This window comes from Sarcophilus harrisii, chromosome 5 (genome assembly GCF_902635505.1).
Source record: "Sarcophilus harrisii chromosome 5, mSarHar1.11, whole genome shotgun sequence".
Classification (NCBI taxonomy): domain Eukaryota; kingdom Metazoa; phylum Chordata; class Mammalia; order Dasyuromorphia; family Dasyuridae; genus Sarcophilus; species Sarcophilus harrisii.
In genome coordinates, this window is record NC_045430.1 from 121,678,556 (window position 1) to 121,704,451 (window position 25,896).

The 25,896-nt window shown below is 34.7% G+C and overlaps 1 protein-coding gene across 1 annotated transcript in view; it reads right to left on the reverse strand.

The window, feature by feature from the left end:
* The window catches only part of ITPR2 (inositol 1,4,5-trisphosphate receptor type 2), a 503,649-nt gene extending 478,146 nt beyond the window's left edge, over window positions 1–25,503 (reverse strand). Inside the window, exon 1 of the mRNA XM_031938487.1 lies at window positions 25,412–25,503. Within this exon, the coding sequence (XP_031794347.1) occupies window positions 25,412–25,503 (92 nt within the window). The remainder of the gene's footprint in view (window positions 1–25,411) is intronic.
* Between the last annotated feature and the right edge of the window lie 393 nt (window positions 25,504–25,896).

Below are 25,896 nucleotides of genomic sequence, written 5' to 3' on the forward strand. Positions count from 1 at the left end.
CTTTGCCAAGAAAACCCCAAATGGGGTCATGAAGAGTCTGAAAAATGACTGAAAACAACAAAAATCCCAAAGAAAGTGTTACACTAGTTGAAAGGTAATGAAAGTTTGCTGCCCAGTTAAGACAATAGTCTTTCCCAAGCTCTACAAATACATTCTGACATTTCAAATTAGGGAAATAGAGTTCATTAACAGATTATAACTTCTATAAGAAGAAACACTGACAGCTTTACATTGTTTTATGCCTATGTGTAAAGCCATAATTTTCTATTCCAGAATGGATTAAAAATACAAATCTATGGTTCCCTCATCTAAATCTTCTAAGGTACTTGTTTAAATAGTCTATTGACTGTAAGATTTTCAAAGGAAAAATTGAATGTCAAACATGCTTCTTAGGCAAGAAGAAAAAAACCACTTTTAAACTTGAAAGTTGCCTATAAATTTTATTCTCCAAAGTTTGAGGAATAAAACCTGTTTACATAATAGAACTCCTTACCAGAAAGGGAATTTTCATGATCCAGTTTTTTTCATGAAATTAATATTAAAGCAATAATTTTTCCTGAACTTTACCCAAAAAAGGCACTTCCATTAAAATAAACTCACTAATTACCCCCCTCAGAATGTTCTTTTGTACTTGAACTAAATTCATATAACTCCCCTTTCTAACTGAATAAATACTGAAACACTAAAATATGTCACCTGTATTTTTCATGACTCTGCAGGTACTTTTTCCGTTGTAGCATATTTTACCCAGTGGCTCCTAACAGACCCAAGTCACAATCATACCAAAAATTATAAGCCTCTTTGCAGTAAGAAACAATTCCTAACTGGAAATTGATGCCCATCAGTTAGGGAATAGCTAAATAAATTATATAATATGAATGTGATGGAATACTATTCTTCTATAATAAATGAGGAACAGGCTGATTTCAGAAAAGCCTGGAAAGACTTAGATGAACTGAGACTGAGTGAAGTGAGAAGACGCAAGAGAACACTGTATTCAGTAACAACAATATTATGTGATGACCAACTGTGATGGACTTGGGTCTTCTCAACAGTGTGGTGATTCAAGACAATTCCAATAGACTTGGGATGGAAAATACCAGTAACATCCAGAGAGAGAACTAAGAAGACTGAATGTGGATCAAAGCATAGTATTGTCACTATTTTTGTTGTTTGCTCTCTTTTTTTTATTTCTCATCATTCTTTCCCTTTTGATCTGATTTTTCTTGCACACATGACACATATGGAAATATGTTTAAAAGAATTGCACATATTTAAACTATAGTAGATAGCTTACTGTCTTGAGAGGGGAAAGAATACTGTAAGGAATCTCAGAGGCCATCTACTCCAATTCCCTCAATTTATATGTAGAAACTGAGACTCAAATCAAGTAAACTGCCCAGAGTTATAGGGCATAGTAAGCATTATAAGCAGAATTTGAAGCCAGATCCTTTTATTCTAAGCATCAGGCTTCATTCCCAGGCACCACACACATTCAGACAATAACCCAACAATTCAACAGACACTTTTTAAGTGCTTATTTTGTGTTAAGTTGGGCTAAACTCTAAGAGAACACAAAATATATCACATGGATCCTGAAGTAGGAATAGAGGATGGGTGGAAGGATAGAGAAGAAAAGGGAGGTTGAGGTATGACATATACAAAAGACCATGGCACTGCTTGGTGATAAATGCAGCAGGCATCCCTTCTATTGTGCTCTGTGAAATTATTACTTCATTACAAACCTCTATCTTAAACCTCTTTCTTTCTTTCTCTCTCTCCATTTTTTGGCTCGCAATGGAATCTGGCTGTCTCCTGGATGGCAGCATCAAACAAACATCTCTACTAGTATTGGTGGTACTCTTCCTCATACCTTCTTTCCCTGCCCCAAAACACACTCACTTATCTTGATGAGGGAATCAGAATATCCTTTGTTTCCCCCTGCTACTATCAGGCTCTCCTAACCACCATCAAGTAATTTCTCCTCTTTGAAGATTATCAAATCCAAATTTATCTCCCAAACAAAGTTCTGGTATTTGTTATCTACCAGCCCCCAAAATGCTCTGCTTCCTTCTTCACTGAGGTCAGTCAGTGATTCTCTCTCCATCTCATCTCCTGCCTTCACATTTAGGGGTTTCAAAATAAATATGATTATTCCTTCAATTACCCTAACTTTTTAGTTCTTGAATCCACTAATTTCCATGACCTCCACTCCACCTCAGTTATAAACAAAATCTTACATCCTTAATCTTGCTTGATGAAGCTGGGTAGTACAGTGGATAGAATGTGGGACTTCAAATTTGGCCTCAAACATTTACTGTGTCAGCCTGGACAAGTCACATAAGCATTTTTTGCCTCAGTTTCCTCAAATATACATTGAGGATCATAATAGCACCTACCTCTTAAGGTTGTTGTGAAGACTAAATGAGAAAAATATTTGTAAAAGTGCTTAACATAGTGCCTGGTACATAGTAGGTACTATATAAATGCTTATTCCCTTCTCAGTCACTGCTGATCTATTGCCATGTTCATAAACTCCAAAATTCATTATCTTTTATTTCAATCCATCTTTCCCTTTGCCTTACAATCCCCAAACATTTTAGTCATTTTCACTATAACCTCCAACATCTCCACCCCTTCTTTCCCAGGCTAACACCCTTGCACTTCTCTTCCCTATCCAAGCCCTTGGCAAACCAGTTCAATTTTACATTATCCTCTACAACAGAGTCTTTTTTGCCTTTATCATATCATTGATCATTCTTTAACAAGCCCAAACTTGGATTACTTCTACCTCTGATTGCTTTTCTTCCTATTAATCTGATGTTGAACAGAGCATGAAAAAAATAATGAAATTGTGCTAAGTGAATCTGCTACATTTTTAAACACTCTCAATGGGCTCTCACTTCAAACAGAAATTTTTCTATCTCTCTCTAATCAATTTGCTAACCAACTCAACACAGCAGATCTTCCAAATCTTTTCACCTCTCTTCAAACCTTCCATGGTAACCTCTTTCTCCCACTCTCTTCACTGAATCCCTTCTTACATCACCAAAAAAAAAAAAAATTGAGGTCCTTTGCCAAAATGTCATTCTTATCCTCTTCCTCATTTCATATCACTCAAGTGATTCCCTTCCTTTACTTTGTAATGGTGTATACTTGCTTCATCTCTATCTCACACAAAGAGACAGCCCTTCTTCTTACCAAGACAAATCTTTCCATTTCCACAGTTGATCCCATTCCACCCTGTCTTGCCCAGCATATACCTCCCTCTTTAAACCCATTCACTCATTAATTTCTATTGTCTCTCTACTGATACCTACAAATGTGTCCATGTCTTCTCTATTATCAAAAAACCCTAACTTTACGTGACCATTCTGACTAATTATTGTCCTAACTCTATTCTCTTTTGTGACTAACATCCTTGAGAAAGCCATCTAAAATTAGTTCCTCCACTTCCTCTCCTCTCACTGTCTTCTAAATCCTATCTAGTCTCCTTTTCAACATCATACATAAGTCTTCTGAAACTATTCTCTCAAAAGTTACTAAAGATCTCTTAATTATCAAATCTAGCTGTTTTTCAATCTCCATTCTTCTTGACCTCTCTGACCTTTTGATTCTATCAATCATCTTCTCCTGGATACTTGGATCTCTTCTCCATTTTTGTGGCAATTCTCTCCCTTTCTCTTCCTACCTGTCTGATTGCTCCATCTCGGGTTCATCTGCTTGATCTTTTGCCATGTCACACCCACTATTCATGAGTGTCTTCTAAGATTCTTTCTTGAGTCTTCTCTCTCTAAGTTAAATGGTTTTAATCCAGGTTCCTTAAATCTCATAGATTGCAGGGGATTTGTGAATTTAGAGCAGTGGTCCTCAAAGTGTAGCCCAAAGAATTGTTGGGGGTCTCTGAAATCTTTTCAGAGGGTCTACAAATTCAAAATTATTTTTTATTTCTAATATAGTAAATAGCTATAAATATAACCCATGTGAACAAAAACTCTTTGAACAGATCCTCGATAGTTTTTTTTAACAACATGAAGATACTGAGAACAAAAGTTTGAGAACCACTGATTTAGAGACTTTAAAAAATAATAAATAATAATAACTATTTCAATATAATCAGTTTCTTTTATAATCATTTGCTTTGGTTTTTTAAATTTTTTCCTCATTATACATGTACATTCATTTTTTTTTAAATACACATTTCTTTATGAAACATATTGGGAGAGAAAAGTCAGGAAAAAAGGAAATGAGAGAGAAAAAAAATAACTAAGCATATGTTGTTTACATTTAGTCTCCCTTATTCTCTCTGGATGCAGATGGCATTTTCTATCCAAAACTGAACTGCTGAGAAGAACCAAGCCTTTCATAGTTGATCATTGCACAATGTTGCTGTTACTGTGTACAATGTATTCCTGGTTCTGTTTGTTTTGCTCAGCATCAGTTCATGTAAATCTTTCCAGGCCTTTCTAAAATCAGCTTGTTCACCATTTTTTATAGAACAATAATATTCCATTACTCCCATATACCATACTTATTCAGCCATTCCCCAATTGATAGGCATCTACTCATTTTCCAATTCTTTGCCACCCTAAAAAGAGCTGCTATAAACATTTTTGCACATGTGAGTCCTTTTCCCTCTTTGCTTTAGTTCTTGTATTTAAAAACATTATTTAAAAAAATCATAGATTTCACCAGACTGCCAAAGGGATTCATGATACAAAAAGAGTTAGGAACCCTTGCTACATATGATCTTCTTTGGTAATCTCATTAACTCACATGAATTCAATTACTATTTCTATGTACATAATTCCTAGATCTATAGATTCAGCTCTCATCTCTCTTGTGAACTTGTCTCATGTCACCATCACCACTATCTTGAACTGGACATTTTCAAGATATGTCAAACTAATTTTTCCCCAAAAAACTTTCTCTTTTCCAAACTTCCCTACTTTTGTCAAAAGTACCATTATTTTCCAAGTAACCCACTTCTTGCAACCTGTATATTCCCCTCTTTCTACTTACATAGCTGCCACTCTGACTAAAGCTCCTCATCATCTAATGCCTGGACAATAGCAATAGTTTTCTGGTTGGTCTTCTTGTGTTAAGTCTTTTTTCTCCACTCCAAGCCATTTTCTAATCAACTAACAAAGCGATTTTCCAAAAACATAGATATGACCGTGTCTTTCCCCCTATTCAATAAGCTCTAGTGGGTATTAGCTATAAAATCAAATATTACTCTGTTTGGCTTTTAAGGTCCTTTTCAATTTTATTAGACTTTAATCTCTTTCCACAAACTGTAAAATTCAGTAACACTGATCTTTTTGTTGTTCTCACACAGGACACTTCATTTCCTGGTTTTACACCTTTTCATTGGCTGTCTTCCATAACTTGAATATTCTCTTTCCTCACCTCTGGTCTTTCTTGACTTCCACAGTTTAAATCCCTACTTCTCCAAAAGGGCTTTACCCTTCCCCATCTTGTCAATCCATCCCCAACTTGGTCAACAGTGCTTTCTATTTAAATTCTTTATATTTTGTATCTACAATTTCTTTCATGTTGTCTCTTCTATTCAAACGTAAGTTCCTTCCAGGGTAAAGAAAATGCCTTTCTTTGCATCCCGATCAGCTGTCACAAAGTGTTTAATGAATGCTTTTTAACTGACTACCTGGATAAGGGAGGTCCAGACCAAAAAAGGTTATTATTAATTGGGCTCCAGGGCTTCCCAGTATACATAATATTTGGGGTATACTTTAAAAGATGGATGAATATTGGATAGTCAAAGCTTGGATAAGAGAAGGAAAATCATTCTAGGTCCAAGGAATGCATAAAAATAAAGGAGCATAAATGTTAGGGCATGTCCAGGAGAAATGGGCAATCTATTCTGGTTAGAATATAAAATGTATAGAAAGGAATAGGGTAGGGTTATTATGGTACTAAATTTTATATATCCTCCAATGCCAATCAAAAGAGTTTAATTTTCTAATAAAAAGTTAAATAAATTGACAATAGGGAATTACTTAAGGGTTTTCAGCAGATGGATGACATAAGCATATGTCATAAGGGGTAAGCAGTAAGGTGGATGGGGCTCAAAATTACAAGGGCTTTTTTCTAAGGTGTTAGCAATGGGAACAGAAAGGAAGGGACAGATGAAAGAGATTACAGAGGTAAACTAGGTAGAATTTGGTAATTAGTTGAATCGTGATGTCAAAGAGAAGGAAGAATCAAGGATAATTTGCCAGTTATCTAGTTTTACAAGTCTGAAGTCATCCTGAGCTCTTACTAATCTCCTACACCCTGAACTTCCAGTCAGCTGCCAAACCTTGCCAATTCTAAGTCCCCATCTCACCCCTAACTCCACATGTGCCCCCTTTTCTCTCTAACACAGGAACCACTCTAGCTCAGACCTCTAATTATTGCCTCTTTTTTAGATTATTACAAGAGGATCCTAATTAGTCTCCTTCTTTCAAGTCTATATCCTCTCTAATCTATCTTCCAACAGATGCTAAAGTAAAATTACTACTAATGTTGAGTCTCATCAGTTCATTCTCCTCAAAAGTTTTAGTAACTCCCTATTACCCATTGGATAAAATAAAAACTTTCATTTCACATTTTAAAATCTTCATAACTTTGTTCTTAATCCTAAATTTCTAGGTTTATTACTCATTAGGTTTCATCTTCCCTCCCTCTTTATTCTATTCCTCCCTCCCCCAAGTGTTAGACACTCTAGCAACAGTCCTAGGTATAACTATTTATCAAAATAAATATATAGAACATAGATAATATATATGATATTTCTTCTCATTTTGCCATGTTTTTGGACAGGCTTTCTTCCATAACCCCATAACTTGAATTCTATTCTATCTTTATTCCAACTTCTTTGGATTCCTAGCCTCCTTGGAGATTCAATCCAACTGTTCTCTCCTCTATGATATCTTTCATGATCTACCCAATTATTTGCATTTCCTTTGTATTTTATATTTACTTATATTTGTACACACCCCTCATCCTACATCCACACTATGCTATAAGATCCTCAAGAACAGGAGACTGTTTTATTTTTATTTTTATTTTCATATTTCCAAAGCCTAGCACAGTGCCTAGAATATAATAAATATTTAATAAATACTTACAGATTGACTGAATGATTGGTTGGTTGGTTAGTTGGTAACACTGACAGAAATAGTGATGTCACAAGAAAAATCTGGTTTTCAGAGAAAGTTGATAAGCTTAGATATCTAAGCATAACTTTTTATGTTATCCTAAAAAAACAAGCAAAAATAATCCTACAGTCTTTCTCTTCTTCTAAGATGCTTCCTGGACACTTTGAAATCTTATGCATGAAGCTTTTCTTGACTCTCCCAATGGCCAGTGCCCTTCCTCTTAAAGTACCTATATTTAAGTACTTTGTGTGTGCATGTATTTGTATTTATTAACTTTAGATGTATGATATATCTATTATGCATTAGATTATATTACATCATATTATTGTACTTGTAATGTCTCCCCATTAGAATATAAGTTCCTTGGGAGAAGGGAAAGTTTCATTCTTTGTACATAGTAGATACTTCTTGTTGTTCAGTCAAGTCTGATTCCCCGTGACATCATTTGAGTTTTGTTTTTGATTTTGCTTTTTTTTGTCAGAGGGAATGACAGCTCATGTTACAGATAAGGAAACTGAGGCAAACAATTAAGTGACTTAACCTAGATCAAACAGCTGGTAAGCTGGTAAGGGTCTGAGGCCATATGTGAACCCAGGAAGATGAGTTTCCCTGACTACAGACTTGGCACTCTTTCTATTCCACCACTTAGCTACTGAGTAGATGCTTAATAAATGTTTGTTGATGCGTTGGTTAATTGATATGAACATCATTCTTCCTGGATCCTATTTTCTGGCTCCCTAAACTTTCCAAATACTATAATATACAGACTTAGGGATGACATGACAGCCCTTTTCCAGTGTTTATTATCACAAAATTATAAATCTGGAGCTGGATGGGGAAAGGAGAAAGGAATAAGCATATATGTGTCAGGCATTGTGCTAAAACCTTTTTACACAACTCAAATGAACCACACAAAAACCTTGAGAAGTAAATACCATTATAAACCTCATCTCACTTTATAGATAAAAAACAGAGGGCTCTGATTAAGTGACCACTCATGATCATATAAATAATAAATATTTGGACTAGAATTCAAATCTTCTGATTCAAAAGACAGTAAGGACTCTTTCAAAAATCTGACATGGCAAAGAGGTATTACACCTTCTTGTCCCCAGAGGGCTGAAGTAGGAGTGATAGGGAAAAACACTTTGCAGACAGATTGAAGCTTGAAGTAAAGGGAAGCTTCCCTGCAATTAAAACCTCCAAGAGTGGTATGGGCTGCCCTCAGGAGGTCAAGGTTTTACCAGAGGTTGAGCCAAAGTGAGGTGTGCACTTGTGAGGAAATAATACAGTGTGGATTCTTGTTCACATACTGGTTGGACTGGATGGTCTCTGGGAATGCTGGTTCTGAGGTTAGGAACTCTTCCCCCACACCCTCTCGGTCTAAATTCAGGGGAAGGGTTGTAGGTTTGTTGTTGTTGTTGGTGGTTTTTTTTTGTTTTTTGGGGGGGGTGGGGAAGGGGTTCTGCTCTGACTATACAACATCCTGTCAGCTGATACCCCAAATGGTTTTGAGTTCTAAATCGCTGCAGTTGTAACAGCTGTAGGATTGGTTCTGAGTAAAATATTGTCTACTCTATATATCTCTCTGTGTCTCTGTGTGTCTCTCAGTCTCTTGGTCTTTCTCTCTCTCTATCTCTCTTCCTTTTCCTGTCTCTCTGTCTGTCTCTATCTTTCTCTTTCTATTTCTCTCTCCCTCCCTCCCCTTCTTCTCTCCTTTCTTCCCTCCCCCCTCTCCCTCCCTTGCCCTCTTCTTCTCCCTCTCCCTCTCCCTCTCCTTTTTCCTCTCCCTTTCCCTCTTCTTCTCCTTTCCCTATCTCACTGTGTGTGAGTATTTGTTTGTCTCTCTGAGCTATGTAGTACAACAATCAGAACTACCTGATTTGAAATCCTGCCTTTGGCACTTACTAGTTATGAAACCCAAACCAAATTTTAACCTCAGTTTTCTTTCTTTCTTTCTTTTTTAATGAATTGGGGATAACCACAGCACCCACCTCAAATGATTATTGTGAGAATTAAATGAGATAATATAAGTAAAGTGCTTTGTAAACCTCAAGTGATATGTAAATGCTAAGTATAACAAATTGTTATTTTTCCCATACTGACAATCACTTCCTACAATGAAAGGAGTCTATTTGACAGAAACCTCCCAATATCTCACCTATCCCAGTAACTATTATTACTGATAATTATTGATTAAAAATAATCTGAAATCATTAAGTATCAGGTGTTATGATAGGAAAGAAAAGTGGGCTTAAGTCAACAGAAAGTTAAAGAGGAAAGAAAATAATAGGAAGCACCCTAAATCATAATAATAATAATGAGGTACCTAGGGGCCTGAGTAGACAAGAGTGCTGGGCCTGGATTCATCTTCTTGAGCTCAAATCTGACTTCAAATACTTCCTAATTGTAGTCTTATTAGGATAAGGCATTTAACCCTATTTGCCAGAGTTTCCTCATCTATAAGATAAGCTGGAAAAGGAAATGGTAAATTATGCCATTATCTTTAGACTCAAATGGACATGACCAAAAAACTGAACAAAATGATGATAACTAAAATTTAGTGCTTTAAAATCTTCAAAGAGCTTTATAGAAATTATCTCATTTTTAGATTGATACTACAGCTATTTTAATCAACTTAAAAGCTAAGGACGCTGAGGATAAGAGAAGTTAATCAGAGAAGTCTTAGTAGGAACTAATAGGTACTGAACACAGAATCAGAATCCAGAGCTTCCTAAATCCAGGTCTCGATTCCTCCCCCTCCCCCACCCCTACTGTAACACAATGCTCAGGGGAAGGAAAGGAGGAAATTCAACTGTAGGATTTATTTATTTAGCATTTGTACAGTGCCTTAATCTGAAAATATTTAAGATAGTTTCCTATTTTTCAATGTAAGAATTTCCCAGAAATAGTCTTTTGGGGTCGTTTAAAACTCAGGTGTACAAAAGGCTAAGAAAAAAAATACCACATTAAGACCCTGGGGAAATAAGAAAAAATAAGGTTTCTCCGTTTGTTATAACTATAATTCAGAAATTCTGGGCAATATCTGTTAAAGAATAACTGCAAAGGAAAATAATATGTAATTTTTTATAAGTAAGACCTTCAAAATTGGGTAACTGAAATTCAGTAGACATACCCAAAACTCCTGCCAACCACAAAGAAGGATGAAAGAGAACAAAGAGACATACTGAAAAAACTGGGTTACATTATTTTAAGAGGAAAATTTTCCCAACTGATACCACTCAATAAACAGATACACTACAGTTTCATTTTTTGGAGAAAGTCCTAATGTCATTGTAACTGCAAAATTCATGAGATGGTCCAATGGTGTCACACTTATTTACATAATTATGTTATATTGTATCATAATCAAACAAGTAATATACATACACACAAATATTTGTCTATAGCCTTGAAACAAAGTCAGTACTTATGTATTATGACTAAAAGCTTAATATGAAAAAGCAGGCAGTTTGTCCAGAATAGTCAGATGCATGGAGAAAAGGAATAGAATTAGAGCTTTTTATTTTATTTCATGTTCTTTCATTGGCTTTCCTTTGAAACTGAACCAATTCACTTACACCTGATTGTAATAACTCATAATTCTTTTAATTCACTTTAAATTATTCAGAAATAGTTATAGGTCATGGGACCAATAAACTAGTAAACATTGTGCCCGAGCCCCACCAATCTCAAACACCTCTGACAAAGTGGAATTATACAATATAAAGCAATTATAATTGAATACCTTGACAAGGTAAAGATGCTTGGAACTAATATAGGAAAACATTAATCCTTAAAACACATACTCAGTGTATCCCTTTCTACCATAGTCTCTGCTCTCCCAAAGCAGTGATGGACAAACTGACCCATGGGCATGTTCTCTTGATCTGTATTTGGAATTTCCTACTCCTACAAGGACTTTGCATATCTAGGCGATTTAGTGGATGGGCCTGGAGTCGGGAATACCCAAATTCAAATGTGACCTCAGACTCTAACTGTGTGACCCTTGGCAAGTCACTTAACCCCTTTTGCCTCAGTTTCCTCATTTTAAAAATGAGCTAGAAAAGGCAATGGCAAAAGCTTCCTAGTATGTTTTCCAAGAAAATCCCAAATGAGTTCACAAAGAGTCAGACAGGACTGATCAACAGAGACTTTTCTAATAAACCTCACTTCCCCCTTTCCCTTATCACACAATAATCAGCATACATAGATTCTTTTCAGCCAAGTGAAGAGATAGAGGCACAGAGAGGGGAGTGGAAAGGGAGGGTCTAAGGAGGCCTCTAGGTTAGTAACCTTAAAAACCTCCCCACTTTCTCACAAGTCTTCAAAAAGTTGCAGGCCAACCAGAGAAGGAAAGGAAGAGGGCCAGGGATAAAAGAGGGCCAAGGATAAAAGTGGGTTAGGGAGCCAGCATAAGTGACTGCACTAAAAGTGAAGGAAAGGACATTGAAATCTAGCTGGTTGGAGCCAGTCCTATATCCCCAGAGGGTAATTACCAAACTCAAAGAAACCTAAATTCTCCAATATACAAGGAAGCTGAAGTAAGTAGCCCTTAGACTGTATTTACCAGGAAAGGGGGGAGGAGTCAGAAAATGAATAATGGGAAAATATAAATAAGTTAAAAAGGCTGAAACTCCAAAGAATTCAAGGGGAAAACTCATAAAAACCCAGAGCAAATCCTGCTGAGAGGATTCTAAACTAGAAGGAAGGATAAGTTTAAAAAAAAAAAAAAAAAACCCTAAAAGAGATTACAAAGCTCTGAAATATGACAAGACAACAGAAAGCAAACCCTGTCTAATGAAACTCCTGAGGAATCCTAAAAGAACATGGAAAGAAAAGTGCAGAATGGTCCCAAAGAGACATTAAACTCATAAAAGAAAAAAATAGGAATAAATATATCAGAATTTATATCTCTCAAAGCAAAAACAAAAAACTCAATTAGCACATCAGCATTTCTGTTTCTGCAAAGAAACAGAACAAAGTACAAAGGACTAGCAAAAAAAAATATTGTGCACATTAAAATAAATAACTGATGGATTCTGAAGGAAGATTAAAGCATATTTCTTTCACTTACTTTACTTTTTGTGTGTTTTTTTCTTTTGATATTTCTTCTTTCACAACTGTGACTGATATAGATGGACTAATATGATATCACATATATAACCTATATCAAATTAGTATTTTCAAAAGAGGGAAAGGCAAGGAAGGAGAAAAATTAGAACTCAAGATCTTGTTAAAAATGAATGCTAAAACCTGTCTTGGCATATAACTGAGTGGAAATAAATATTATTAAAAATAATTCAATCAATACTTGTTGACTTGATTTGACTATAAAAGCCAAAGTCAATGTTTTTTGGAAATGCACAGATAATTAAGAACCAAATCTTCCAAAAAGAACATGATAAATCAAGAAGCATGAATATCATAATGCAGGAAATAATACAAGAAAACTTCTGAATATAGAAAACAAAGCACCAATAGAAAAAATTCACCAATCATTTTGAGGGAAAAAAAAATTCCCCTCAAACTCCAAGACAGTCATTAAATTTAACAATTCCAATAGCAAAGAACAATTTAAGAAGCCCAAAAAAGATTTACAATTGTAAATAGAAAGAAAATTAAAATAACACAAGATTATCCTGCATCTATTAGAAAGCATAGAAGGGAATGGATGAAATATTTTGTCAAGCAAAAAAAGTTCAAGCTACATCCCCAAATGACATATCCTACAAACCTTCAATAAACATTCAACAAAAAGCAGGCATTCAAAGCATTCCTGACAAAAAAAAAAAGATATGAAAATATCAGACATGCAAATACCCTGAATTACAGAAAAATAAAAAGATAAATAAGTACAATTAACAAAGAAAGAGCAATAAAATAAATTACTCTATGTTAAAATGTTTTTTTAAATAAAAAAAAAACAACAACAACATCACATTAAGAAGGAGAAAGTTGGAAGGAAGAAAAAAAGAGAGGGGAAGAGCACCAAGGGAGATGATTAGCAGATTTTTTTTTTTTAAGTCACTAAAGAATAAAGCAGAAATTAAAGGAATAGGGGGTGGTAGAAATGAGCAAAGGAAGTGCACATGGATCCCCCAAATCCCCTAATATATGAATTATCTTTTGGGGACAAAATTGCAGTGTGGAAGGGGGCATAGAGACAAGATGGAAGAGGGAAGGAACCAGGTGATATATATTTAAGAAAACCATTGATGAAGAAGTAACAGATGATGTCTGCTCCCATCTCGCAGAAAGAAGAGATGCCACATGAGAATTAAAGAAACTACCAAAGGAAAGGACTGAAACTGGGAAAATGAAGAGTTTCTCCTCCCAGTGGGGAGAGAGCCAAAGTGAATGAAAAACACTCCCTGGGGGAAGAGGAGGTAGATGCCTGTAATTGGAGATGGTAATCTCATGATGGGTTTAATTTAGGGAGAGTTAGGGAGAGGACCTTCTCTAAGAAAGCATTGTGCCTCCAAAGACAACATCCTGCCAAAGGTGAAGGGATATATGAACTCCTAGGGAAAGATGACACCCTGAAAATTGGGGAGGGGGGGGGTAGAAGAGCAAGTACCTTGAAATACAGTCATAATCAAAGAGAAGGAAATAATCATGGCTAGAGCAGGGAGTAGAATTGGACCTTAGCATTAAAAATAAAAGTAATTTCTATCATGAGTCCTTATTTCTACCCATATTTATTACCTTCATAAATTGCTATTTCTAAGAATAAGGCACATACCAGAAAGAAAGAAAAAAGACAAGAACTATTAAATCAATAATATTGAAATAGATTATATGTTTTAACATTCAATACCTCAGAATCTTTAAATCCCTGAGAAATACAAAGAGATTTAAGAATAAATGAGGATACTTAATAAATTAATGAAATTATAGAATAAATAGGAAAGGAAGAAATTTCATGAAGAGGGGGAAAACAAAGAAGTTCTTTTAAAAAAAGACAGAAAAAAACTAATACAAGAAGTTGGAAAGAAAAATAGAGGGAGGATTTTTAAGTAAACATTTAATCAATGGGAGAAAGAGAAAAAGAAAATAAATAAAAGAAAAAAAATCAGTAGTTTTAAAAATCTGAAAATTAGGGAAAGGGTTGACAAAAGGAAAGACAGAGAGAAGTAGTAAGGGGAAGAAGACAGCCTGTGGGAATAGGAGTCAAAGCACTCTTGCCAGAACTAATCACAGGGACAAAATATGGGCCTAAAGAAAAAAAAAGGACAATTTTTTTTTCTATTTATACTTAGGATTAGGACAAATATTTACCTAAATCATGGCAAGTTAAAGCAAAAAAAGAAAATTTGTATAAATTGTTTCTATATCATTAATGAATATTGATTCTAAAATTTTAAATAAAATCTTAGGAGAAAGTATTTTATCCCCCCCCAAATTCACTGTTATCAATTTGTATCTGTAACAGAAATGTAAGGATGGTTCAGTATTATGAAAAAATTAGCATAATTAAATATATTAAAACCAGAAAATATCCAATACTGCATGCCTATATCAATAATTGTAAAGAAAGCTTTCATAAAGTATAATAATTATTTATGCTAAAAATTCTACATAGACATAGAGGGATTTTTAAAAAATTTTATATGATAAAATGCATCATCAAAAACCAAATGTTAGTCCTACAATAATGAGAACATAGGCACCTTTCAGTAAACAAAAGTAAAACAAGGATGTTCCCTTGCTATGCTTTTATTTAACATAGTCCTAGAAATGTTAACAATATTAATAAAACAGGAGAAAACAAAGAGGAGATAAAAATTATCCCTGTTTGATGATGGTATGATGGCTGTTGGAAAACTCTAAATTAGTAAAGAAAGTGATACAGACAACTAATAGCTTCAGCAAAGTTGTAGTCTTACAAAATAAGCTAACTTAAAAAAATCAACAGCATTTCTGTATAATAATGACAAAATTCAAGTGATTATAGTAGAAAGATAAATCCCACTCCAAATAAATGCATAATGCAAAAACTATTTTGGGGTCAGTCTATTAAAGCTAACTCAATACTTTTCTAGAATAATAAAAATGCTCTTTAAAGAAATAAAGAACCATTTAGATAACTGAAGGAATATTCTGTGTTCATGGCAGGGCTAGGCCAATATAAAAATGACAATATTACTAAAATTAATTTATAGATTTGATGCTATACCATCAAACTATCAAACAGATTATTTGTAGAGCTAGAAGATGATATCACATTTCATTTAGAAAATATAAACTAGACTATTAAAAATGGTAATAGATAGAAATCAAAAGGGAATAAATAGCATTCTCAGTTCTCAAGCTACATTATAGAGCCCACTAAGTAGCTTAAAAGTAGAAAAGCAGAAGAAAAATCAGGAATAATTGAATTCAATAGCCTAGATTTCAGAACCAAAAGCATAAACAAACAAGGAAAGCTCTCCCTATATAACTAAAATTTTTTGGAAAACTAGATGGCAGTCTAGCTAAAAAATGAGTTTATACCAACATCATATACCTCCCACTAAATAAAATTTAAAATTAATATAGGAAGTAAACAATAAATTTATCATAAAGACATTAGAAAAGTAAATAAATAAATAAAAATAAAGTAAAAAAAAACATGTTTTAAAGTATTGCTGGAGAATGAATTCTTTTTTTAAATAAATTTTTATCATTTGTTCTTCTACACCATCAAATTTCTCCCAATATCTTGACCTCTCTCTCTACCTATCGGAGTTACACTATATAGCAAATAATTTTTTTAAAAAACTGAGAGAAAAAAATCAGCAAAACTGATCAACATATCTAAATAGTTCCCCCAACAATGTACAATACACCTCACTCATGAATTTGCCAGTATCTCTTCATAGTTTTTGCTTAGTGTCATGATATTCTTATAATTTTGCCACAAGGAATAGATTCTTAGTCCAAAAAAAAAAGGGGGGGGGGAGGAAGAAGTAATTGCAGAAGTAAAAAAGATAATTTTGATTATATGAACTTGAAAAGCTTTAGCATATGATTTCATAAAAGCTTGGAAAGATTTACATGAACTGATGCTGTAAAGTGAGCAAAACCAAGAGAACACTGTACACAGTAACAGCAAGTTTATGTGATAATCAATTGTGATGGACTTGGCTCTTCTCAACAATGTTGTTAGTCCAGACAATTCCAATGGACTTGGGATGGAAAATGTCATCCATCCAGAGAGAGAACTTAGAGACTAGATGTAAATTGAAGTATAGTATTTTCACTATTTTTTGTTTGCTTCCATTTCCTTTCTTTTTTTTCCCTTTTAGTCTGATTTTTCTTGTCCAACATGACAAATGTGGAAATATGTTTAAAAGAATTATATATGTTTAACCTATATCAGATTGCTTGCTGTCTTGAGGTGAAGAGAGGTAAGGGAGGGAGGAAGAAAAATTTGGAACACAAATTCTTACAAAAATGAATGTTGAAAACTATCTTTATGTGTATTCAGAAAAATAAAACATGATTGAGGAAAAAGATACTAAAAAAACAAAGGAAAAAAAGGAAGGCTTTAGCATAGACAAAATTAATGCAACTAGGATTGGTTGGTAAAAGTTCAACTGGAGAAAAATCAACATAATCTCTGACAAGGCTCGAAATTCAAGATATATAGACAACTAACAGAAATGTATAAGAATAAAAGCAATTCTCCAATAATTTAGATGTCAAAAAATATTAATTAAACAGCTCTGAAAGAAAAAATTGCAAACCATTAACATTCATATGAATGTTCCAAATCACCAATACTAAGAAAAATTCAAATGAAAACAACTCTGAGGGTTTACCTCAAAACTAGCAACCGGAAATAGATGATAAAATATGGGAATAGTCAATTTTGGAAGGACTAGGGAAAGACAAGTATACATACTTTACTGGTGATGCTGTGAATTGGTCTAACATTGTGGAAAGCAATGTTTTCCATTCTTTGAATAATTCCAAATAGTTTTCCAAAATGCAAATGTAAATTAAAACATTCGTATTGGCACAGTTAATGATGTTAAAGAACTGAAAACAAAGTTGATGCCTATCAATTAAAGAATGACTTTTTAAAAATTATATTGGCATGTGAATGCAATGTTATTACTGTGTTGTAAGAAAAAAATAATATTCATCATAAATTCATCATGAGAAACATGAAAAGACTTGTTTGAACTAAAGTAGAATTGGGAAAACAATGACTACAACAATATAAATAGGGAAAGTAGCAATAAAACAACTAAAACTGGATATTAAAAAAAAAGAAGTTTTGAGAATACATCTCCCTTCTCTTCTTTGTAGATATGGCAGATCATGGACAAAGAGAGTTGCATATAGCATCAGACTCTTTCAATATTTTGGTTAATTTTGTTGAATTTTTATATTCTTTTTTTTTAATTTTTGTTGGAATCTTTACAAACTGTTAAGTCATTAGAGTTGATAGAGACAATAATTATCTAATTTAGCATGGTTCAGTATGATTGATCTGATCCTACGAGGAGATGTTTCGGGCCAGAACTTGAAACAAGGTACTAAGTACAACTGATAGAAACAATGCTTGTGTTCACACCTTTACAGAGCTCATATAAGCAAGAAAGAAGTATTTAAGTACTCATTGGAGTTCACATGTTTGAGAGATTTCAGGGTTTAGTATGAGCTATCCGAATTCACACCTCCCTTAAAGCTCTTAGGGCTAGAGAGCATGCTGGGAGATATCCCACAATCCCACTCTCAGAGAAGAAGCATAAATAGAGCTTCAGGGAGCCAGTCAAAGGAGTTACTTGGAACATTCCCAGGGGTCGGAGAGGAGCATTCTGGGAGGAAGCCCACAAGCCCTCTCTGGGAGGCAAGAGAAAATCATTCCATCTCTGTGCTGGCTGGAGGCTGAAGGGAGCGGAGGCTGAAGGGAGCAGAGGCTGAAGAGAGCAGAGGGAAAGGACTAGCTGCAAGAGCTCTTGGAACCAAGCAGAGAGATAGGCCTCTGAGCTAACTGGGCCCAAGGAAAGAGATAAGAAATAAAAGATCTGAACTTTTATCACCTGGCTGCATTTGGGTGATTATTTACTCTGAACCAAAACTAAGGCTGCCTCCAGAAAATCTCCCTGAGAAAACTGCTCCCAGAAAGAACCATTATATTTTAAAGAACAAAAACACCACAATTCTTGATTATATAAGGTGGCTCTGAAGAGAATAAAGAGAAAAGGAAACAATGAGAAATGTTTGTAAAATGATGTAAAAACAAAAGTTATCAATAAAATATAATAAATAAAATAAAGAGAGCTTGATCTTCTATAGCATCTTTTTTACTAAGAGATAGCTAAATGTATAGAATGTTAACGTTGGAAGGAACTTGAGAGTCTCTTCAATATATCTCCTTACCTTATAGGCAAAGCAGCTTAGACAAAGAGAGGTCACATAGTACTGGAAATCCTGGAAGAACCAGGACAAGCTCTCTGCTACATTAACTATCAGATAAATTATCTATAATACATTATAATTGAATTCACCTTTCCAATACGGGGAGGGGAGAATGGGATGGTAGTGGGCAGAGATATCTATCTTCTTCATCCTTCAGAAATACATGTCCAAGCACATGTCTGATCTTCATCTGTCTAATTCTTATCTAATTTACAAGAAATATGCACTATTTTATTAGATTGCAAACACTTTGAAGGCATACGATTTTTTGGGTTCTGTTTTCACATATTCAGCAGCAATGAACAATGCTTATATGTATCATGTGCTAAATAAATGCTTGTTGGATTCAACTGGACAAATTGAATAAAAAGTGATGAAAAAAAAATCATGAAACAACTCTGCAGCCATGCTTTTTAATTAACTAAATTGAATAAATTGTCATATAAGGATGTAATGGAATATCATTTTGCCATAAGAAATGATGAAAACTAATTCAGAGAAACTGACAAGAACTTTATAAATTAATGTAGAATGAAAAAAAAAAAGTAGAATCAAGAGAATAAATAAGTCACGCTACAACAATGAAATGGAAAACAACACTGAAAGACTTCAGAACTCTGAATACTGCAAAGGACCACAAATAACTTCAGAAGATTGATAGTGAAGATTGATTCTCATCTCTTAACAGAGAGGAAACAGAAAATGAGGCATTCATTTTCAGACACAGATAATGTACTGGTTTATTGTCTATACTTATTTGTTACAGGGAGGAAGGGATGAATGAGAAGGCAATGGGAAGCAATGATAATTATTTATTATAAATATATATGTGTGTATATGTATATTATATATATATACATATATATATATATACACACACATATATGTATGCATTAATATAACATCATTTAAGTCAACAGGAAATTTTCCATTTAGTATGTGCTTTAGCCTCCTGGGAATATAAAAAGGCATACAGAAAGGCAAAGAAAACATACCAAAATGCTTCAGTGTTAGCACTAAAATCAGTCTACAAAGTGGAAAACCTATTAAAGATTTCCATGATTTTTTACTTTTTTTTTTTTTAGCTCTGCTATATCCAATAGAAGTATTAAGTAGTCAATGCTAAAAAATCATTAATAATATTTTCTATGGCTTGTAATTTTTAAAAATTACTCTATTATTTCTGAGGACAAATTATAGGATCAGAAACAACAACAAAACCCTAAGCAGGAAGGGCTCAAGATAACAAAATTTTCCTGACCTATTTCCAGCATGACCATCCACAAAATTAATTGTGTGTTATCTTAAAGCAATTATAAATATTTAACAATTGGTTCTCCTGGTGGGAAATGTATGTAAAGCATGCCTTTAAAGTTCAATGTTCATTATTAACAGGTTCGTAAGTTTAAACAATAAACAAAAAAAATCAAATTTTTATTTGTTCCATTTGCATATTTTCAAGGTATGGATGGATGCTCACAACAAAAATTTAATAATGGCTTCTCTGGCCTGTTCAGGACTCCCATACACTCCTGCACACACACACATACACACACACACACAAAACAAAAATGAAACCCTCTATTTCTGAGTTTTATTATCAAATAAGGTTAATCTTAGCTATAACCCATTTTGCAGAAAGACAGAATAAATAAAATAGTCATGTTTCAAAGTATCCCATTTTTCTCAAGAAGGGTGCTATGATATAAAGATATAGATAGATAGATATATAGTTACATATATTAGGAGTCATATATTCATAGGAGTTTTTTTCAGTATCTTAAATTTTATTTCTTGGAATTGAATATTCCATTTTAAAAAATAAACCACAGGAGTTATTTAAAGGACACAGCTCCAAAGTGTTAAAACTTACTAAGAAATTATATAATGTTAGAGCTATAAAGAACCTTTTAGTTTATTCAATATTTTAAAAAAGTAAAAGTAGCAATGGATGTTTATATAATAAATAATTTCATTTAAATCTAAGAACATTATTAAGTAGGTATTATAGGTACTATTATGTATCTTGTATATATATAAGGAAGTTAAGTGACACCATGTCTAGAGTACTAAGTCTAGAATCAAAAAGACTCTAGAACCAGGTTCAGAGTTCAAATCCAGTTCAAATCTACTCTTAGGCTCTTAATAGTTTTGTGATTCTAGACACCTCACTTTATTTCTGTCCACCTTAATTTCCTAAACTATAAAATGGGCATATTATAGAACCTAACTCATAATGTTATTGCAAGAATAACTGTGTTTAATGAGAGCTTGCTTCTTATGCTACAGTTCAAAGCCTTTGTCAATGATCACACAGCTAATAACAGTCAGAGACAAAATTCTAATTAATTCTAATTTTTTCCTGACTCTACTTCTAGAGTTCTCTTTGATTATAAGACTGGTGCTTTTAAGATGAATAATCGCAAAACCACCTACACTTAAACAGGATTAGAAAGAAAAATGTAAGCCAGTTAATATAACATATGTTATTCTGATGTGAATCTTATTTACTATGATTGAAAAACAAAAGAGGAAAACACAACTCCTAAACTAAACGAATGCTGAAGAAACAAAATGTAAAAAGCATCTCTAGTAACGAGAGAGAAGAGAAATTGGAGCTTTGGAGTTGAGATAGAATAACCATCACTCTCTTCTTTTTAAATGCCAAATTCCCCCTAGATATGATAATGAAGATTTCATTAATTATTCAGCATTTAAAAGAGGAAGAAAATGTGGTATGTCTCCTTTTCCCTATGAAATATATTCTATTAAAGTAATTACATGAAAGGAGTCATTTCTAAAGAAACAATTATGCTTCCTGAATACACAGTAATGCATTTTTGCAAAAATTATGTACATATGTAACATGAAAAATAATTAATTATTGTTTTCAACAGGGTTTAGATGATACCAGATAAAAGTTTGATTATTCTTTTTGGTACCAGTTTTATTCTGGATTATTTATTAAGTAATCTCTACTATTAGTAGAGAATTATTCTAGGATCTAGGTTGACACCATGCCCTTAAGTGAAGACCACAAGTGTTCTGTTGAACAGCACCATTATCATTTATTAAGATTCACCTAAACCTCTACCAGACTATATATATATATTTTTTTTTTTTTTTACCAGACTATATTTTAAAGCAGATTTTGTAGGGTGATATACCAAATCCCGGAACTCCATTAGTATATACAAATACTAAAAAAAGTTGGCTGAACTACAGAGTGGTCCATCTCAAAGCAAGAACATCTAATCAATGAAAGTTAAACTACAGCCAATATAAGCATTTTTAATGACCTTCCTTACCACAGAACCTAGCTATATAAAGATACCATCACATTATTCATTGTAAGATTCAGTTCATTAGCAGGAAAATAATACATTGCACAAACATACTCTGAGGATAACACAATTTCAAAACCCCAAAAGCAAACAATATTAAATATTATGCAAGTTTTCAAAGAAAACTGTTTTAGAACATAACAGAAACAAGCTAAGGAAAGTCAAACACTCCTCCCAAGATGATTCATAACATAGAAATACAGACTACTTAGTTGACATGCTTACTTTGTTTATAAACAATGAGTAAAATATTTTCTTGATAAATGAAGATTTGGAGGTTATAAACTTCAATTCAAAAATCTTATTTAAAAAGTCAAAAATAATACTTATTAAGTATTTTTGTTGAGGGTACCACCAACCTTTCTGTCATTGTTTTATAAGTTCAAATTCAAACTGGATTCTTCCCTCTAAGCCACCCTCCACATTCAATCAAATATTCAATTTAACAATTCTGACTTTGTAATGTGGGGGTTAAATGGCTTGCCACACAGCTAGTAAGTATCTGAAGTGACATTTGAACACAGGTTCTCTTGACTCTGTATAACCTAGCTGCCCCTTGCTCTGCAATGTCTCTCATCCATCCCTTTCTCTTCACTCATACAACTACCATCCTGGTTCTTACCCATATCATCTTTTGCCAATACTATTTCAATATCTCCCCAAGGCTCTCCCTGTTCTCTCCCCCCCCACCATTTCTCCTTTTATCATTTGTCAAAATGACCTTCCAAAAGCAAAAGACTAAATTACTTCTAAGCTCAAGAAGTTTCAGGAATTCCCTATTGCCTCTAGATTAAAATACAAACTCATGAGCTTGGCATTTTAAACACTTTACAATCTAGCTCCAAGCTGCCCTCCCAGATTTATTTCATGCTACAGTACTTTCCTTCATTCATTCTGAATTCCAGCCAAACTGGTCTCCTCAAAAATTCCCTGAATTTGGCATTGTATCACTTATATCTGTGCCTTCATACTGACTGTTCGTCATGAATGTCACCTCACCTGCTATTAAAATCTGCAACTTTCAAAAGTGTTTAACCTGGATGTCACCTGTTATAAAAAGTCTTTCCTGATCCTTCTGATTGCTAATCCTTTCTTTCTCTCATCTTAGTTATATTGTATTTTCTTATCTGTTTAGATGTTATATCCCCCTAGTAGAATTAAGGTCCTCAGGTAAATTTGAAAAGTGATTTTCATTTTTAGTTTTGTGGTTTTAGTGCCATACACTTTGTACGTGCTTAATAAATATTTATTCAATTGAATCAAATTTTTAACAAAATCCTACATCAACCTATCTTTTCCTTAAACCAAATTTTACTCTCTTCATTGTCCACAGGCATAATAACTATAAATCATATCGCAGCTATAAATCATAATGCCTCCTTAGCATTTATGGGATCCATCTAAGGAATGTAATGGCTATCTCATGATGAATATCTGGAAATTTTATGGGGAGTGGGAAAGGGGAGGAGGGTACTTGGCAAGACTTTGTTGGGACTCTGAATTTAAACTTTCTCCACTATTTCTGCCAAAAGCTATTGTATCTCCCCAAATGAAAAGGGAAAACCAGGGTTCTTAACATATAACATTTATTTTCAACATATTTAATAGGCACTGAACATTGCTTATACAGATACCTATTTATGGAAGAAAAGGGAGTGGAGAGATGGCAATGGAACTTATACTAGTACTATGGCAATTGATCAGATTCTTAAATACTGAGGACAGTAACACTGCATTATACAGTAAATTATACTTATTCATACATTGTGTACAATCAATAAGGTAACCACAAACACAACATACAATAACATCCTAAAGTGTTAACAGCAGTCCCACACCTTTAATAATCTTTATTTTATTGCATAAGTGCTTAGAGAAACACACAGACATTTCCTTTTGTACCATATCAAAGTTTAACCCATTAATAAATTATAAAGTAAGTTATTCATCAAAATTAAGGAAGCCAGAAAACTGCCTGCTTTAGTCAATATTTAAAGCACTTTTAGCATAAGAATTCATTTTAATAGCACTTCATTTCTTTTTCATTCTTAAATTGATGGTGAATCACAAGAATTTTGATTTTGGTTTAAAACAAAATTCTTATTAAACTCAAGAGTTTAATCTGGAAGGTTCTGTAATATGGAAAGTTCTAAACTTGATCTGAATTTCAGATGCAACAGGGCAAATGTAACTACTTCATAGTTGCTGGAAGAGATCTAAGAGTCTATCTGATCCAAACCCCTTTTTTATAGATGCTGAAGCTGATGGCCTGAAAGGTGATGGGATTTGCCTAAGATTTTACAGGTAGATGACAGAATTTGATGCCAAGTCCTCTCACACCAGAGAAGATCTTTCCATTGCCCCACCCTGCCTCTCGGAGAGCATGGAATGAAAAGAGAATCTTGAAACTATTGGGAACCCATTATAATCCTCAGTTTGACGTTCAAAACCTTTCATCATCTGGCTTTCTCCTCCTGATTTCTTACACCTGGCACGAACATAACTGGCCATCCAATGACCCTACAAATGGTCTTCTGACTTGTCCTGGAACAAGCCATCCCTGAACTTCAGGTATTTCCCTGGCTGTCTCTTTGCAAGTAAAGCTCTCCCTTGCCCCTCCATCTCTTGGCTTCTCTAGCTTCCTTCAAATCCCAGCTAAAATCTGCAAGAAGTCTTTCTTGATCTACCTTAATTCTAAGGCTTTCCCTCTATTAATTGTTTCTCCTATATCCTGTCTATAGCTTATTTGTACATAACTATTTACATTTGCCGTTCTTTGTAACCCCAAAAGTTTAACACAGTCCCTGGCATTTAATACGTATTTATTGATTAACTGTCAGACCCTTTAAGAGTTTCAGCATAGGATCCCTAGTCTAATCCCAAATTCTGTGGAGATTGGTCACTTGGCATAAGCAAAAGGAACTGAGCCGATAGAAAGGGGAAAGGTCAAGGTGGTGACTCTAGTGTCTTGGATACCTTCAATGCATCCCGCGGTCACCTGAGAATCTAGGGTAATTGACTGCTACTTCAGGTACGGAATAAATAGATGGGGGTAAGGAGAAGGCGGAGTTGGGAAGCAAAGATTGGAAGAGGATTTTTTTTTTTTTTCATCAAAAGCCAACGTTTTCGGCAAAACAACCTCTGGAGAATGTCAGTAAAGAAGGTGAACTTCTTCCCCAGGCCTGTTCGAGGGCTTCTGAATCACTTCCTCCTTTGATCTGTCTCTCCACATGAGATTGTGGAGTTGCAAGAGAAACAGTTCTCCACAAGCAGCTTCCTGTGAGCTGGGGCAAAGCTCTCAGTCCTCAGCTTGTCAGATCGGCGGGTTCCTCAAGTCGGGGGTGGGGGGGAAAGGGGTTGTGAAGAGTGCAAGGAGGGCATATAGTGTGGAGAAGTTTCCCCGACCCTGGGAAAACCCAAAGAAAAAGGAGAAAAAGAGAGAGAGAGAGAGAGCCTGAGACTGCGTTCCCCAGCCCGAGCCCCTCTCCTTACCCCAGGGTACTGATGAAGCCGTTGACAGAGCCCTCCGCATACAGGGACACGATGTCCCCGATGTACAGAAAACTGGACATTTTGTCAGACATGCTGTCTCATTTTCTAAAGCGGCTGCTCCTTTTTTAATGCTTTTGGGGAGGATCCCCCGATGCCCTTCGACACCCTCTTTCCAAAGAGCCGTGACCAGCGAGGAGTGGCAGGGAAGCAGCTAATACTGCCGGGACGACCAAACTGCTTCTGGGCGTGGAACTCGGCGCCCAACTCCTGTGCCCCCCGGAGAGCCGGGCATGAGCCCAGTCAGTGCCTGCCCCGCCGCAGCTGCCGCTGCCCAAGATAACCGAAAATCGCGGGCGCGCAGGCAGAGCACCCGGCTGCAGCAGCGCCTCCCGGGCAGGTTTCCTCTTCCTTTCACAAGTTCTGCTGAGTTTTCTCTCTCCCAGCACCTTTGCTCCTCCTCCTTTCTCTCCTCCCTGCTCAGGCTC